The sequence below is a fragment of the Musca autumnalis genome, unplaced genomic scaffold (assembly GCF_047663935.1).
Source record: "Musca autumnalis isolate F117 unplaced genomic scaffold, ASM4766393v1 scaffold_1, whole genome shotgun sequence".
NCBI classification, from domain to species: domain Eukaryota; kingdom Metazoa; phylum Arthropoda; class Insecta; order Diptera; family Muscidae; genus Musca; species Musca autumnalis.
This window is the reverse complement of record NW_027411644.1, coordinates 70,699,871-70,715,295: the sequence shown is the minus strand read 5'-3', so window position 1 is coordinate 70,715,295 and position 15,425 is coordinate 70,699,871. Positions and strand designations below refer to the sequence as shown.

Sequence of the window (15,425 nt, the reverse complement as noted above, 5' to 3'; positions counted from 1 at the left end):
TGACAAACTGAGCACAGATATTTTGGACCTTGGTTTTTCTCATTCGCGGCACGGACCAAAAGAATTCGGAGCAGGCATTCTGGCATATGCTGCTCCCAATGCAGAAAAACGAAACAAATACGAACATATGTATACTGAAGTGGCAGCCGCTGGCCGGAACGATGATTTTGTGTTATTCCTGGTCAATCTGGTACGAAAAAACCCGCTGCCGCGGGATTGTAAATTAAATTTATAGGAAGCCGTCAGAAGGGCCTCTATATTCATAGGAACCCTTTAGAAGAGCTTCTATCTTTATAGAAGGCTTGTAAAAGAGCTTACATCTTTATAGGAGGCCTTTAAAAAGGAATTAATAGGAGGTTTTGAGAAATAATCTTTTATATATAAGAAGCCTTTAGAAGGGCTTCTATATTTATAGAAGAACTATAGAAGTGCTTATACCTTTATAGGAGGTCTTAAAAAAGGTTTTATATTTATACGAGGCCTTCGGAAAGGATTTAATATTTATAGGAGGCTTTAAGAAGGGCTCCTGTATTTATAGGAGACCTTTGGGTGGAATTTACTATTTATAGAAGGCATTCAGAAGGGCACCTATATTTATAGGAGACCCTCAGAGGAGTTTCTTTATTTACTGGAGGCCTTTAGGAGAGAGATTTTTTTTATTTATAGCAGGCCTTCAGAAGGGTTCCTATATTATAAGAGGCCTATAGGCCTCCTTCCTTCAGAAGGAATTTAATATTTATCGGAGGCCTTCAATCAGAAGGGATTTTATTTTTATAGAAGGCCTTCAGAAGAACTCCTATATTTATAGGAGGTATTTTATATTTTTGGAAGCCTTACAGAAGGGATTTCATATTTATAGGAGGCCTTCAGAATGGCCTCGTGGACCAAAAATTGGATCGGGGTAGTTCCCTTAAATAAATTAACTAAAATGGGTAGAAAGAACAGGAGAAATAAAGTTACGGTGCAGGGAGTTAATAACCCAGTACCGGCGGTAAGCGTTGGTGTGACCACAAGCCATGTGTCGTCGAAATCAAGAGATTGTGATCCGGCTATTTTAGGTGTGGATGCCTTGGTACCTACAGCTGTACCTGTTACAAGTGCATCAATTCCAACCCCCAAAATAGATGACGACCCGGCAATTCAAACGGAACATGATTTAGCCAGGGCTGGTAAAAGCCAGTCTACGGCAGACAGGACCGCAGTTGTGGGAGGGGACGACCTTCACGGGACCCTCAGAACTATTCACGACAGTTTAGAGAGGCAAAGTAGGGAACTCCTCGACCAGCTGGATAGGCTTGTACCGGATGACATTGTGAGGACACACTCCCGGAGGAATTGTTACACAATCTGACCCTGAATGACGATGAGCTGGAAACCACGGTGATCCCGGCCAAGTCTACACAGGAAGTTTGCTGTGACTCTAGCAAAGGGAGTGCGAACCCTGATACCCAACTGGATGCAAGTCTGATTCCGACTGGTCCTGTGTCGGCACTTGCCGACAATAGGCTTCAAAGGCAGACTGCAACTGAAACGATGTCCGACGACGGGGAATCTAACAAGACCCCGACAACGGGCAGCGACTCGAAAGTTGCATCTGCATGAGAAGCATCGGATACGAAGCACTATAAACGTGCTGTATCCTATCTCCGCATCTTCGTAGGGAGAGATGCGAACTTGCATTCAGCGAGGGAGGTCCACCTCATCAGGGGTAAGCTGAAATTCATAAGGAAGTTCGAAAGAGAGGAGCCGGCTAAGCCTACTGCCTCTGGCAAATGTGCTGCGCCGAAACCTATTCAGAAGCTTAACCCGAACCGACAGTTAAAGGAAAAGGCTGATGAGTGCACCCCCAAACCTACAGGCACCCCTAGTGATGACCGACCGGTAAAGGACTCTGCCTCAAAGCCTGATTCTGCTCCGAAAGGCAAAGGTGAAGCGGCTGGAAATGCTGGTCTCAATAGGAAGATGGTTAGGCCAGCTAAGGAAACATTGTCTTCTGGAGAAACGAACAATGGCCCGCAGCTTAAATCTGTGAAGCGCCTTCGTTCCTCCGAGGGTCCACAGCCTTCACCAAAGAAGACAATGACTTCTCAGCTGGTTGAACCATCAACCTCGTATGCGGCGGCTGTTGTGCGTACAACCAAGGGGAAGCAACTGAGTACAGAGAAGGCATCCACCTCCTCTGGATAAGTTAACCCCAAGGCGCACGGTCAAGGACGCAAGAAGCCATACAGTAGACCGGTTGCAGTGGCAGATGATAAAGACCTTCATTTGGCAATCATCGACAGAGCTGACCCAAATGGTAGAATCAGCGACAGTCACTGGTTGCTTTTTGAAACTGGTCTTCGGTCTGCCATAGTTTCTGGACCGGAAGATCAGGAAGACCGACAATTTGGCAGCGCCTTCTTACGAAAGGGTGTCAAGGTTATTAACTGTCTGAACAAGAAGTCACGAGATTTTCTTGTTCGGACAGTTGAGGGCTTTGGCGCTCTGTGGGAAGGAGCTGATCTTGCGGCGGTCTCCCTATCCGATATTATCCGATATTCCGTCCAGGAAGATTCTTTCAGCGTGGATTCCCCCTCGTACTGTGGATAAGGAGCTCCTGCTGAAAATGCTGAGATTGCAAAATCCCAACCTCACTACTTCGGGCTGGACTGTAATAAGTCTAGCACCCTGTAACGAGGATGGTGTTTTGGTTGCAAGAGTGGCGGTTGACCCCCCTGGGGAGTTATATCTTAGAGAACGTGAGGGAAAACTGAATTTCGGTTCAGGATGGGTTCGGTTTCGACTGAGTCCACCCCACCAAACTCAGTAAGGGTAGGGAAGCGGCAAAGGCCGCTTCTGACCTCTGAAGTGGACAATGTCTTAGTCCAGGAGCCTTATATCTATAAGAATAAGGTTTCTGGACTAAGCAATGCCAATTTCGACATCTTCGCCGCGTCCGAGGGGGACAAGGTGAGAAACAGTTGAGGATCAAAATTTATAAATTTTATTGTTTGGCGAATGTGTCTGGGTGTCCGAGATATATTTTAGAGAAAAAAAAAATAATTTTTGGGTGTTAAATGCCGTTATTTAATGCCAAACTTCTTGTATAGCTCGTTAAAGCGGACCCTTGCTGATTTCTTTTCGTTTTAGGTATTTGAGTATACAAAAGCCAAATATTAGTGTCAGATTATAGATTTTGAGATCCTAGAAAGCTTTTTAGTTGGCCTTGTGCATAACAAACCTTCCTGGGTGTCGATAAATTCACATTTTTCCTGGGATATCTCAGGAAGTTAATAGAATCCTCGGATTTCTTGGCTCAAATTACATACAGAAGATCTTGAATTGTGTTTTAATATGGTCTTATATAATCCTTGGACACCAATTGAATTACGAGGATCACGAGGATCGCAGTCTACAGATCCAGCTATCGCTGAATCTATCAAACCACCCATTTGTCATTTCTTTCAAAAAATTGAAACGTTCTCTGACAAAAGAGCCAGTGAATTGTGGCATAATGAACCTAGGTGCATTGTGGCAAGATCCATATGGCCGTCTCAGTCAGTCAAAAGAACGAGCTCTCTGTTGAACCTGAGTAAAGCTGAAGTTAGAGTAACGACGGGAGTCATTACTGGACACTGCTATATCAGGGCCCATACCATCAAATTTGATGAGGATGTTACTGACTACTGCAGACTCTTGCAGACTCTGTGAGGATGAGGAGGAGTTAGAGACGATCGAGCACATCCTGTGTCGTTGTCCAGCCTTGGCTCGTAGACGGCATAGGTTAGTAGGTGTTCACTTTCCACCGTGTCTAACTTTCTACTCAACTGTGGAACCTGCTGTGATCTACAACATCATCAAAAATCTGAAGTGGTTGGGACAGCGCAACCTGAACGCCTAAAATAATTCAACTATTCTGCCTACTATTAAAAATAAATCTTTTTTCCTCCTCTAAAACTATTCCTCCCACCTTAAACTTTCTTGTAATTTATTCGTTCTTTACTTTTCTAACAACTTCCTCTTTTTATTTCTTCCCCCTATCCTCTCTTTTCCATCTCCTCTTTTCTCGCAGCTTTTTTCTACTGGATGATCACAATGGACCGGAAGGTATCCGAGTGACTCAGTCACAAGTTAGTGGCTGCACATTCCCTAACCTAACCTAGAAAAACTTTATTTATTGGAGGCCTTCAAAAGGACTTCTATAATTATTGGAGGCCTTCAGAAAATCGTCTATATTTACACGAGTCCTTCAGAAAGGCCTTTATATTAACAGAAAACCTTCAGAACTGTTTTGATCTTTATAGGAGACCCTCAAAAGGGCTTCTATATTTATAGACAACCTTTACAAGAGCTTCTATGTTTACATGGCCTATATTTATAGAAGGAATTTCATATGACTTCTATGTTTACAGGAGACCTTCAGAAATGGGATTTCATACTTATAAGAAGCCTTTAGGAGGTATTCAGGTATGTGATGGAAAACGATTCGACTCGTTTTGCCATAAATCGAAATCGTATATCTCTAATTTTGGTGAAATATTATTCAAATAAGGGACTTTTGCAAAGCAATACTATATATGTATATCATCAACGGCACTCCGATTATATACCATTTCGATTCTGCAAATCGAGTCGATTCGGTTTTCATCACATACCCGATTCTATATTTAAAGGAAGCCTACACAAGGAATTCTATCCTTATAATTAGCTTTCAGAAAGGCTTTTATATATGGGAGGCTTCCAGAAGAGAAGGTGTTCAGAAGGGTTATTTCTTTACAGGAGACCTCCAAAAAGGCATCTATCTTTATAGGACGCTTTCAGCAGGGTAGGCCGTTAAAATGACTTTTATTTTTATAGGAAGCCATTAGAAGGGGCCTTTATATTTATAGGAATTGAAATTAACTCTCACACAAGATTATTTTAACAAAAAATCTCATTTATTTTTTTTTTCCATCGCTTAAAAAAAATAAAATATAAAAATATAATTGAAAAGAATTTAATAAATAAACAAAAAATACAAAAACAAATAATGTAAGAGATGAAAGAAAAACAAAAACAAATGAAAGTATTTTATATATTCGTCATTAAACGTTTGTTTGGCTCCGCAAAACACTGCAGAGCTTAATGTTATAAAGATAAAGGAGTTAACACGTTCGCGGACGCAAGCAAATTCAGAGAGGTGAAAAAAATGACACCCAATTATTTTCGAAATTAGCTTTTTTGTTTTTATTTATTAAATATTGATTATTATTATTATTTTTTATTTATTATAGAATGTATCTTATTGAAATAAATCGTATTATGTATATTAATCACCAAAACTTAAGATTGTATACAAGTAAATGAACAAAAATTGGCTGACAATTTGAATGCTATAGCATTCACGTCATTTTGCATCAGAATGCTATAGCATTCACGTCCGCGAACGTGTTAAGTTTCAATTTGCAAATGATGTTTGGTGAGCAAAGAAGAATGGAGGCGTACCGCAAACATTGCTACGAACTGTTTTATATAGTTGACTTTAGACTAAGTAAAAAAGATTTATCAATGGTTAGGTAATCAACCATTCAATATAATGATTATGATGATGAGAGGAAACTCTGATGCAACTAGTCTTAATTGGCAACTTCAACTGGGGCACTGGCAGGGAGTTCTGGTTTAACTTCTTCCGTGGGAGTAGGAGTAACTTCAGCAGTAGGTTCAACCGTTTGAACAACTTCTTCTAGTTTTACTTCAGCAGGTGTTGTTTCGTTAATTTCAGTTTCCGCAGATGCAACAACCTGTTCCTCACTGCCATTCACTTCTGCTGCAGCTGTTGTTGTGGCTTCTTCCTCCTTTACACTAATTGTATCCTCTGAGATGGCTGGTGAAGATTCTTTGTTATTGCCATTTACATTGTTTTGTTGATTCTTTTTCGATTTGGATTTCTTCTTTTGCTTCTTCTTAATTGATTCCTCTTGTGATTGCAATTGTTTGCATTGCTCCTCAGCCTCGGCTCCCTTTAAATTCAAGACTTTCATTTGATTTTGTAAATTGGCCAATGTCTGTTTCAGCTCAGCACAATTCTTTGACATTATTTCCATTTTATCCTTATCAGCCACACTGCTGATGGGTTTGGTTTGCATTGGTTCAGGTTCTGCCGGCAATGCTGGTAATGGAGGCACTTCAACATTATTCTCCTTAATTACTTTATACAAATGACTGCGTTCATTTTGCAAGGCTCTCAGTAACTTTTGCAATTGTTCCACTTGTTTGTTACAACGCATAGCATGGTCGTCGCGATCCTTTTTCTCTGTGGCCAGCTCAATGAGTGTGGCATTACTCTTTTCCCATTTACGTTTCCATTCTTGGGCTTCTTTTTCCAATTTACGGGAGTTCTTGGACATCTGTTTAAGAATAAGGAGAACCAATTAATCAACTATCTGTCAGTCAAATTATAATAACCCACCTTTTCCATTTCCGTTTTATAGGTGACAAAAATATCATTGGATTTTTGCAATGAATTCTGGAAGTCATCATATTTGGCTGTGTACAAATTCAATTGTTCCTTCAAATCCCTTTCACGTTCACTGATATCCTTTAACATTTGTTGTGTTGTCAACAATTTTTCCAATACGATTTGTTTTTCCCTTTTTTTGAAGGTAAAGAGAAGTAGGAGAAGGTGTAAGAGCTTTTAACGAAAGTTTATTTATGTGGGTTATCTTACTTGATGAGAATTTCCTTTTCCATGGCGGACTCCACTTGAACTTTGTTCAATTTGGCCCTGTGTAGCTGTCCCTCGATTTGAACTTGCTCATTAAGTTTCTCCAGTTGCTGCTCACGTGCCTGATATTGTTCAGCCAAGAATTTGAGTCTGAAAGAAAAGGGAACATATTGGAATTAAAGCGGGAGCCCTGAGAAGGTATTCAGAAGTTTCAAGTTTCAGATGGTCTCCAATATATATTTAGGAGGTCCACCGAAGGCCTTTTATATTTATAACAGGCCATCTATATCTATAGGAGATCCTCTGAAGTGCTTCTATGCTCATAGAAAGCCTTCAAAAGGGTTTCTGCCTTTATACAAAACCTTCAGAGGGGTTCTTATCTTTATAGGCGACTTTCAGAAAGGCTTCTGTACTTATAGAAGACTCTCTGAAGGGCTTCCATAATTATATGAAGGCTCAAGAAGGGCTTCTTTTTATTGGAATCTTTCAAATGGGCTTTAATCATTATAGGAGACATTCAGAAGGGCTTCTATATTTATAGGAGATCTCCCGAAGGTCTTCTATCTTCATAAGAGGGCCTCAGAAGCACATTTATATTTATAGAAGGTCTTCAAAATAACTGTATTTTTAGGTTGTCCTCAGAAGGATTTTTTATAATTATTGGAAGCCTTTAATAATTATAGAAACCCTTCAGAAAGGCTAATTTTTTATATGAAGCTTATAGAGGCGCTTCCATCTTTCTAGGAGGTATTCGGAAAGGCTTCTATATTTATAGGACATCTCCCGAAGGTCTTCGATCTTCAAAAGGATTTCTATATTTATAGGAGGTTTTCAGAAGGATTTTTATATTTATAGGAGGCCTTTAAAAGGTCTTCTGTATTTATGGGATCAACTACGAAAGGCTTCTATTTTATAGCAACCTTTCAGAAGAGCTTTTATATTTATAGGAAGCCTTTAGAAGATATTTAGTTTTTACGGGAGGCCCTCTGAAGGCCTTCTAAATTTATAGAAATCATTCAGAAGGGCTTCTTTGTTTACAGGAAGCCGTCGGAGGGGCTTCTATCTTTATAGGAGGCCTTCAGAAGGGCTTATATATTTATAGGCTGGCTTTAGAAGCGCTTCTATATTTATAGGAGTCCTTCAGAAATGTGTATATATTTATAGAAAGCCTTCAGAGGGTCTCAGTTTTTTTAGAAAGTTTCTAGAGGCGCTTCCATATTTCTGGGAAGCATTCAGAAGGGCTTCTATATTTATAGGACATCTCCCGAAGGTCTTCGATCTTTATAGAAGGCCTTCAAAAGGATTTCTATATTTATAGGAGGCTTTCAGAAGGATTTTTATATTTATAGGATCAACTACGAAAGGCTTCTATTTTATAGCAACCTTTCAGAAGGGCTTTTATATTTATAGGAAGCCTTTAGAAGATATTTAGCTCTTATGGAAGGCCTTCTAAATTTATAGAAATCATTCAGAAGGGCTTCTTTGTTTATAGGGAGCCGTCGGAGGGGCTTCTATCTTTATAAGAGGTATCCAGAGGGGCTTCTATATTTATAGGATGGCTTCAGAAGGGCCTTTATATTGATAGAAAGCTTTTAGAAGCGCGTCCATTTTTATGGGAAGTCTAGAGAAACGCTCTAAATGGCTTCTATATTTACAAAAAGCCTAAAAAGGGCTTCTATACTTAAAGGAATCCGTCAGAAGGGCTTTTATATTTATAAGACGCCTTCAGAGAGGCTTTCAGGAGGACTTCCATATTTATACGGTGCCTTCATAAGGGCTTCTGTACCAATAGGAGGCCTTCAAAAGGGCTTCTGTATTAATATGAGTCCTTCAGAAGGTCTTTTGTATTTAGAGGACGCCTTTAAGAATGCGTCTTTATTAATATGAAACCTTCAGAAGGGGTTTTGAATTTATAGGAGACCATCAGAAGAACTTTTGTATTTGTAGGAGATCATGGGAAGGATTTTACATTTATAAAATGTCTTGAGAGGGGCTTTTATATTTATAGGAGGATTTCGGAAGAACTTCCATATTTATAGGGGGCCTTCAAAAGGCTTTTTGAATTAATAGGAGGACTACAAAAGGGTTTCTGTATCAATAGGAGACCTCCCTAAGGGCTTCTGTATTTAGAGGAGGGTTTGTATGTTTATAGGATGCCTACACAGAGATTTCTATGTTTATAGGATGTCTTCAGAGAGGGTTCTTTATTTATAGGACTTCTGTATTTATAGTGGGCCTTCAGAAGGACTTCTATATTTATTGGAGGCTATAACAAGAACTTCTATATTTGTACAAGATCTTCGGAAGGATTTTACATTTATAGGATACCCTCCTATGTTTATAGGAAGCCTTCAGAGAGGCTTCAATGTTTATAGGATATCTTCAGAGAGGGTTCTTCATATATAGGAGGACTTATATATTTATAGGGGGCCTTCAGAAGGGCTTCTCTATTTAAAGGAGATCTTCGGAAGGTCTTCGGACTTTATAAGATGCCTTCCGAAGAGCTTCTTTACTAATAGGAGGTCTTTAGAAAGGCTTCTACATTTATAGGAGGTCTTCAGAGCGGCTTCTGTATATTAAAAGGTACTCAGTAGTGCTTCAACATTTAGAGGAGTTCCTTAGAAGGGCTTACATATTTATAGGAAGCCACCAGAAGGTCTTTTGTATTTACAGAAATCTTTCAGAAAGCCTTCGTTCTTAAAAGAATCCATCAGAGGAGCTTAATTTGCTGAGAGTGACTTCTATATTTTTAGTACGATGACCATACGGGCTTATATCTATAAAAAATATTTCGTCCAGAGAACCAAAAGATGTTCTCATAGGTGAAAAAAGAATATTATCAACAAGTCTAAAAACTCTTCCCTAGATGAAGTCCGGTTGAAGTTCAAAGACCTTCTTAAAGAAGACAAAATTATCTTTTTAAATACATATATCGTCCCAAAGAAGACTAATACTTCTAACATGGACTTCTTCAATACCACGGACGCGGGTTCTTTGTACCGGAATGAATCGAAACAAAATGCGATACGACCAGAGAGCAGCCAACCCAGCATCAAACAGCAACATGGACTTCAAAATGCCTTAATCATCTTCCCATAAACAAACAAGAGGTATCCATGGAAGACCATAAAATCGTCATATAGAAGGAAAAAATATCTTCTCAAACGCATAACGAACAATCTGAGCATTTCATTTTCCCTTCTCAAATAAACTAAACATAATTTGAATACATATTTTATATCTCTCTCTTCCCTCAACTCGTCATAGTCTCTAACAAACTATATAACAACAACTTTTGTTGAAAAACATAACAACAACAAAACATGTATCTAAAAATAGTGGCCATAAAATAAAACAACGCATCCATCCCTCCATTTAACATTTCGAATTAGAACAATTTCAATGCGTTCATACTCTAACAAAAAACTGAGAGTGCTGCAATATTTTTTCTTGAATATAAAACACATGGTTAGATGCGGTTCACTACCAAAGAAACTCAACTAAAGAATTCATTTGTGTCTCTCAAACAAAACACACCTTTCGTCGATCACCAAACAATCATCCATTGCCTAGATACCAACAAACTTAACAAGAGAATTTTGTTTCATTTTTCAAATATAAAATAACCTCAATTTCTGGCTATTGGCCCACTAGGTAGGGGGGGAGGTGCCAAGGAAACTAATGCGTTGTGGCAGTGAGCCGAATGCGTTCTTAAGAGTATAGTATTTTACTTGGTGGTACTTACTTTTTGGTCATCTCAATATTGTGATCACGTAATTTATTATTTTCTTCGTTATTCTTGTTAAGTGATAAATTGATCTCATTCAAGGATGATTGGAATTTGACTTGACTTTCCTTGCGGCGCTCTTCTTCCTCGCGTATCTTTTGCATACTTTCATTTTTAACGGATTTTATGAGTTTCTGTTGTTCACGGCATACTTCCTCCAATTTATCTCTATAATGAAATAAAAGAATATTTTTCCATAAATAAACAACTATCATTTTCGTCATGTTCATGCATGGTCTTACCTCATTAAGATATTTTTGTTATATTCCCTTTGAAGATTCTCTTTTTCACGCACCACTGTCTCCAGCTGTTTTTCTAAAGCCTTTGTATCCTGTTTGGAACGCCTTAACAAACGTTCACTTTCAATATATTTACTGAGGAGTAGCTGAAATTTATCTTCTGGTGTTTTGGCCTCTTCCAAAGTCTTTAGAATCTGAGTAAAATAAAAAAGAAATTAAAAGTGCAATCCTTACCGCAAGATTTTGACCCACATTAATATCTCAGGGTTATTTGGTTTGCTTTTTTTGTTTTTTTTTTTTCTTTTGTAATTGATTTAAAGGTTGTGTCAAAAATTTGCCAATGGATATCTTTACCTGTTCTTCGATTTTTTGATCCTTCCTTTGATCCTCTCTAGCTTCTTTTTTATTTTTCTTAGCTTGATCCATTTTTATTTTCCACTATTTACCGACTTGTGGTTGTGTGGTTGTTCTGGGAAGTTTGTTTCAGAATCTGTCAAAAAACAATTTATGCGCCCTGATGTGATAGCACGAATATGCTTCTTCTTGAAAGTCTTTGGATCTTATTCACTGTAAACACAAACACCTGACTTATCCCAGCAAAAAATGTTGGATTTCACAACATCTTTCGATGTAGTCCAAAAGAGTTATGAAAAATGCACTCCATTCGATACATTTTATAAGCAGTTGCTGTAGAAATCCCTAAAGAAAAAAACAGTTGGTTGATCCCTACACATTTCTTCAAAAGATAAACAAGAGTGTATACATTTCGAAGAATCTATATACATATATAAAAATGGTGTAAAAAATGTATAGTAATTCATAAAATGAGAACGGCTAGGCCGATTTCTGTAAAATTTTTTGTTACTTATTCGTATTTTCGAGGAGAAGGTCTTTACGGAAGAAAATTTTGGAAAATCTCTCTGGAAAAGTCGGAAAATTGGAAAAATCGAAAATTGAGTTTTTGTATGAAATGTTATTCCTTAATAGCGAGACGAAGTTCGCCGGGTCCGCTAGTTTGTTATAAAATAAAGAAATAACAACTTAAGTTGCGAACGTTTTTGCGGTAATTCACGAGACGGAAATTTTTCATGGAGTGGAGTTGGAGTCCATGTCGAGAGCTGAACTAGTGATGGAAGGCAACATAAAAAACTTTAGGATGATGAAAGAAAATCAGATGCGCTTGGATTAAATCCAGAACGGAGGAAGTAAGCTTAAATGTGATTGAATATAATGGAAACTTTTTTTTTAATTTGTGTTTATATAATAAAGTTCTTTGTGTTCTTGTTTTACACAAATAATAAATGCATATTTTTTATTTTGGGACATTTAGCAATGGCTTGCATTTTTATTGCATCTTTAGACTGACTAAAAATGCAATCCAAAGTGTGCCTTTAAATTCAATCCAAAACACTACATCAAAAGCTGTTGGATCGAAAATGGAGTGCATCCTAGCTGTTTGCTGTGGAAGCAAAATGGAGTGCATCCTAGCTGCGCGCTCCCTTGTTAAATTCATAAGTGAATTCATAGAAACAGATGTACTCCAACGGCAACTGTACCGTACAATTGTAGTGATTCAACTGTATCCGCGGATGCAAACTTTTTGCTGGGTATTTGCAAACACTTGGAAGAAGTCAGCTGATTAGATTTAGCTTTTTACGTGATAATTTGTAATAATTATTACGAAATGTTACTAAATGCTGTCTTTTTACAAAAAAGTTCAGTAAAAGAGAGCGAAGTGAGAGAACAATTTTGACAGTTGTTTGCTGAGAAATTGCTAAAAGTTGCTGAAACAAATTTTCTCAGCTACATTTAGCAATTTCGATCAGCTGTTTTTAATCATCTGCTAAAGGTCAGCTGTCCAATGTTTATCTTATTTTTGTGGAAAAATGCTATAATTATTACGATTCAGGTTTAAAAGCTGTGTTCCTTTACTTACCTGAGGTTACCATTTTTACCATTTGTCAACATTTTTAACCTGTAAAGCGTTCCTTAATCCTGAAAAGTGGCAAAACTGGAAGCAATTTTTAAGAGAGTGAGAGAGGAGAGAGATCGAAAATGGCTTTCTCTTCTACCACAGGCTACATGACAAATTTCTGCAGGTAAAAAATGGCAGAATTGATTTTTCGACTTTTGTTTGACGATTATTTCACAATGAAGAAGAAAATGGACGAAAAACAGAAGAAAAAGTCGAACTCTTATAAAACTAAATAAAAAACTGTAAAATAAAAGAAAAAACTGTAAAGTAAAATATAATGCTGGGTTGGCAGCCGCTGGCCGAAACACTTTTGGTTTCGGGTCAATCCGGTACGTAAGAACCCGCTGCTGTGGGATGTTTCTTTTTGACATTGCTGCCAGATCTACCACTTTTCCGTTCGTTTACTTTTCTGGTAAAAATTTTCATGAGAGAGCAATTTTGACTCTTTTTTCTTTTACCACTCTTACCACTAAAAATTAAAGGAACAAAGCTAAAGTTTACTAAATGCTGTCTCTTTACTTTTTTCTCTATCTTAAGCTGAAAACAGATACAACGTTTGATTAAAGTTTTGCGTTGGGCGTCGAGAAAAAACAACAACAACAGGGCGACGACGATACCAAAGTCCAGCGTTTATCTGTTTGTCGGCATATATTTCAAATGAATTTGAATTTTTCGGCATCATGCCCAACAGTGTAAAAACGGCCAAAACGACACAAAACTTTAACCAAACGTTGTATCTGTTTTCAGCTTTATGCTAAGTTTACATTTACGAAATCCACTCGATTTCAACTGTCAATTTCATTGCTCAAACGTCAAATTAAATCTCATCTGGATTTCATTTGACTTTTAACCTATGGATTTGACAGTTGAAACCAAGCATTACTCTCTGAAATGAAGTTACTGAATAATTATTACTGAAAAAGTACAAAGACACAACCATGGTGTAAGAAAGAAGGTGATACAATAGGTGTGTTCGTTTACTCAACAATTTGTACAAATTTGTACAAGTTCAGTAACTTCTTGCAATCGGCTAAGGCCTTTTGCATTGTACTGTAGAGTAAACGAACAACATCCAGTAACAATTTGTACAAATTTTGAGTAAACGAACACACATAATAATAGCAACCTACCTTCCAACCTTCATTTGCTGTCAAAACATATTTTTAATCAAAAATAAATAACAAATATTTCGCTTCTATAAAAAATATCTGTGTACAACATCTTTCTTTAAGCTTCGCGAATAATATTTTAACGTTTTCTTCTAACTTTTTTGGATATTTCGGACAAAAAAAAATTGACAGCAAATGAAGACTACAACCTAACGTCAACTATTGGATCACCTTGTTAAATTCGCCTTGGACACAACTGTTAGTTGAGAGAAGTACTTACAAGTACTTTTTACTTTCAAAGTTATCGTACAGACCTTATGCCAGAAATGAAGCAAGCATGGCAGAACTACCAGGTAGTGGTATAAAACCAGCTGAACGAATATGAAAAGTCAAATCCCTTTATAAAAAAAAATATTTTTGTTGTAATTTCCCCAACAACATAAAGAAAGTTTTGACATAACATATTCAAAATTATACGATGCCATTACCTGGGTAATTGTGCCATGGAAGCAAGGCAAGAAAGCCAGGCGGCGATGCTTCTTATGTACCATGGTACAAATACAAAGGTAGCCGCATCGGCAATTGTTGGTAACATAAGATGTCAAAATTTGACATCAATTCAATGCAATTGACACATTATGTTACCATCAGCTGGCTTCATAATGCTACCTGTATTATTGTACCATGTTATGTACCGTACACATTGTAGCTTCGGTACTTTTTTAATGATAAAAGTGTCAAAAGAGCAATCTGTTCAAAATGAGTCCAACACACACATTAGCTCTGTTCCAGAACAAAAAAGTTTTTACAATTTTTACCACTTTTACACATTTTGCGTTCCCGTACACAAAATTTATATGAAAATCGTTTCCAAAATGTGCGGGAACGGAAAAATGGCAGAAACGTCAAAAAACTGAAACAAATGTCAAAGTCGGCGTGTCAGCCAATCGGAAGCCGGCAAACATGTTGCACATTTTTGCTCGCTCAAATTTGTCGTGTAAAAAGTTTCTAAAGAGAGAGCCATTCAGCGACATTTTTGTTCAAAGAGAACTGAACATTTTACAACTTTTTTGGTGTACGGGAACGCATTTCGGAGAAAAATGTTCTAAATGTGTTAAATGTATAAAAACTTTTTAGTTCTGGAACGAAGCTTGTATGTATAACAAATGGTCTGTTCCTTTATGGGCATTTTACACGATATGTTTTTTTACATATGGGTTGTCACTTTTTACATACATATATGAAAAATGACAAAATATATGTAAAATAACATATCGTGTAAAGTACCCATTACTTTTCAAAATAGTAAAAGTGGCAAAATTGTATGAATTGTATGCTATCTGAAGTAAGGGAACGCTTTTAGAGTAAATGTTGTAAAACTTGAAGATTCTTGCACGTTTAGGAAAAAAGCAAATAACTGTCATTCTTCTTTGGATTTACCTCCTTTTATATAAAACAAATCCAGAATTTTTACAAAAATGTTCAATATTTTTCACAAAATAATTAAAATAATTACACTCCACCGTTACTATTGAACACAGCCACTCTAGCAAAAAATACAACTCTTTTTTAATTTGACATCTGAAACAAACTAAACACATCTCCCCATACAATACAATCCACAACATCC

The 15,425-nt window shown here is 37.3% G+C and overlaps 1 protein-coding gene across 1 annotated transcript; it reads right to left on the bottom strand.

Moving 5' to 3' along the window:
• Positions 1-5,196: 5,196 nt before the first annotated feature.
• LOC141390607 (beta-taxilin-like) lies at positions 5,197-11,206 on the bottom strand. The gene is made up of 6 exons (XM_073963558.1): positions 11,066-11,206; positions 10,715-10,905; positions 10,431-10,640; positions 6,689-6,835; positions 6,431-6,611; positions 5,197-6,368 (listed from the first exon to the last, which is right to left on the bottom strand). The coding sequence occupies exons 1-6, from the start codon at positions 11,135-11,137 to the stop codon at positions 5,598-5,600; spliced, it is 1,572 nt and encodes a 523-aa protein (XP_073819659.1). The 5' UTR covers positions 11,138-11,206; the 3' UTR covers positions 5,197-5,597.
• Positions 11,207-15,425: the final 4,219 nt, after the last annotated feature.

What these genes read in the sequence shown, in the direction of transcription:
- LOC141390607 (XM_073963558.1), bottom strand. Translation starts at nt 11,137, where the DNA reads ATGGATCAAGCTAAGAAAAATAAAAAAGAAGCTAGAGAGGATCAAAGG. An exon ending in AACAAAAATATCTTAATGAG is followed by an intron (nt 10,641 to 10,714) that starts GTAAGACCATGC and finishes ATTTCATTATAG; the next exon opens with AGATAAATTGGAGGAAGTAT. An exon ending in AATATTGAGATGACCAAAAA is followed by an intron (nt 6,836 to 10,430) that starts GTAAGTACCACC and finishes CTTTTCTTTCAG; the next exon opens with ACTCAAATTCTTGGCTGAAC.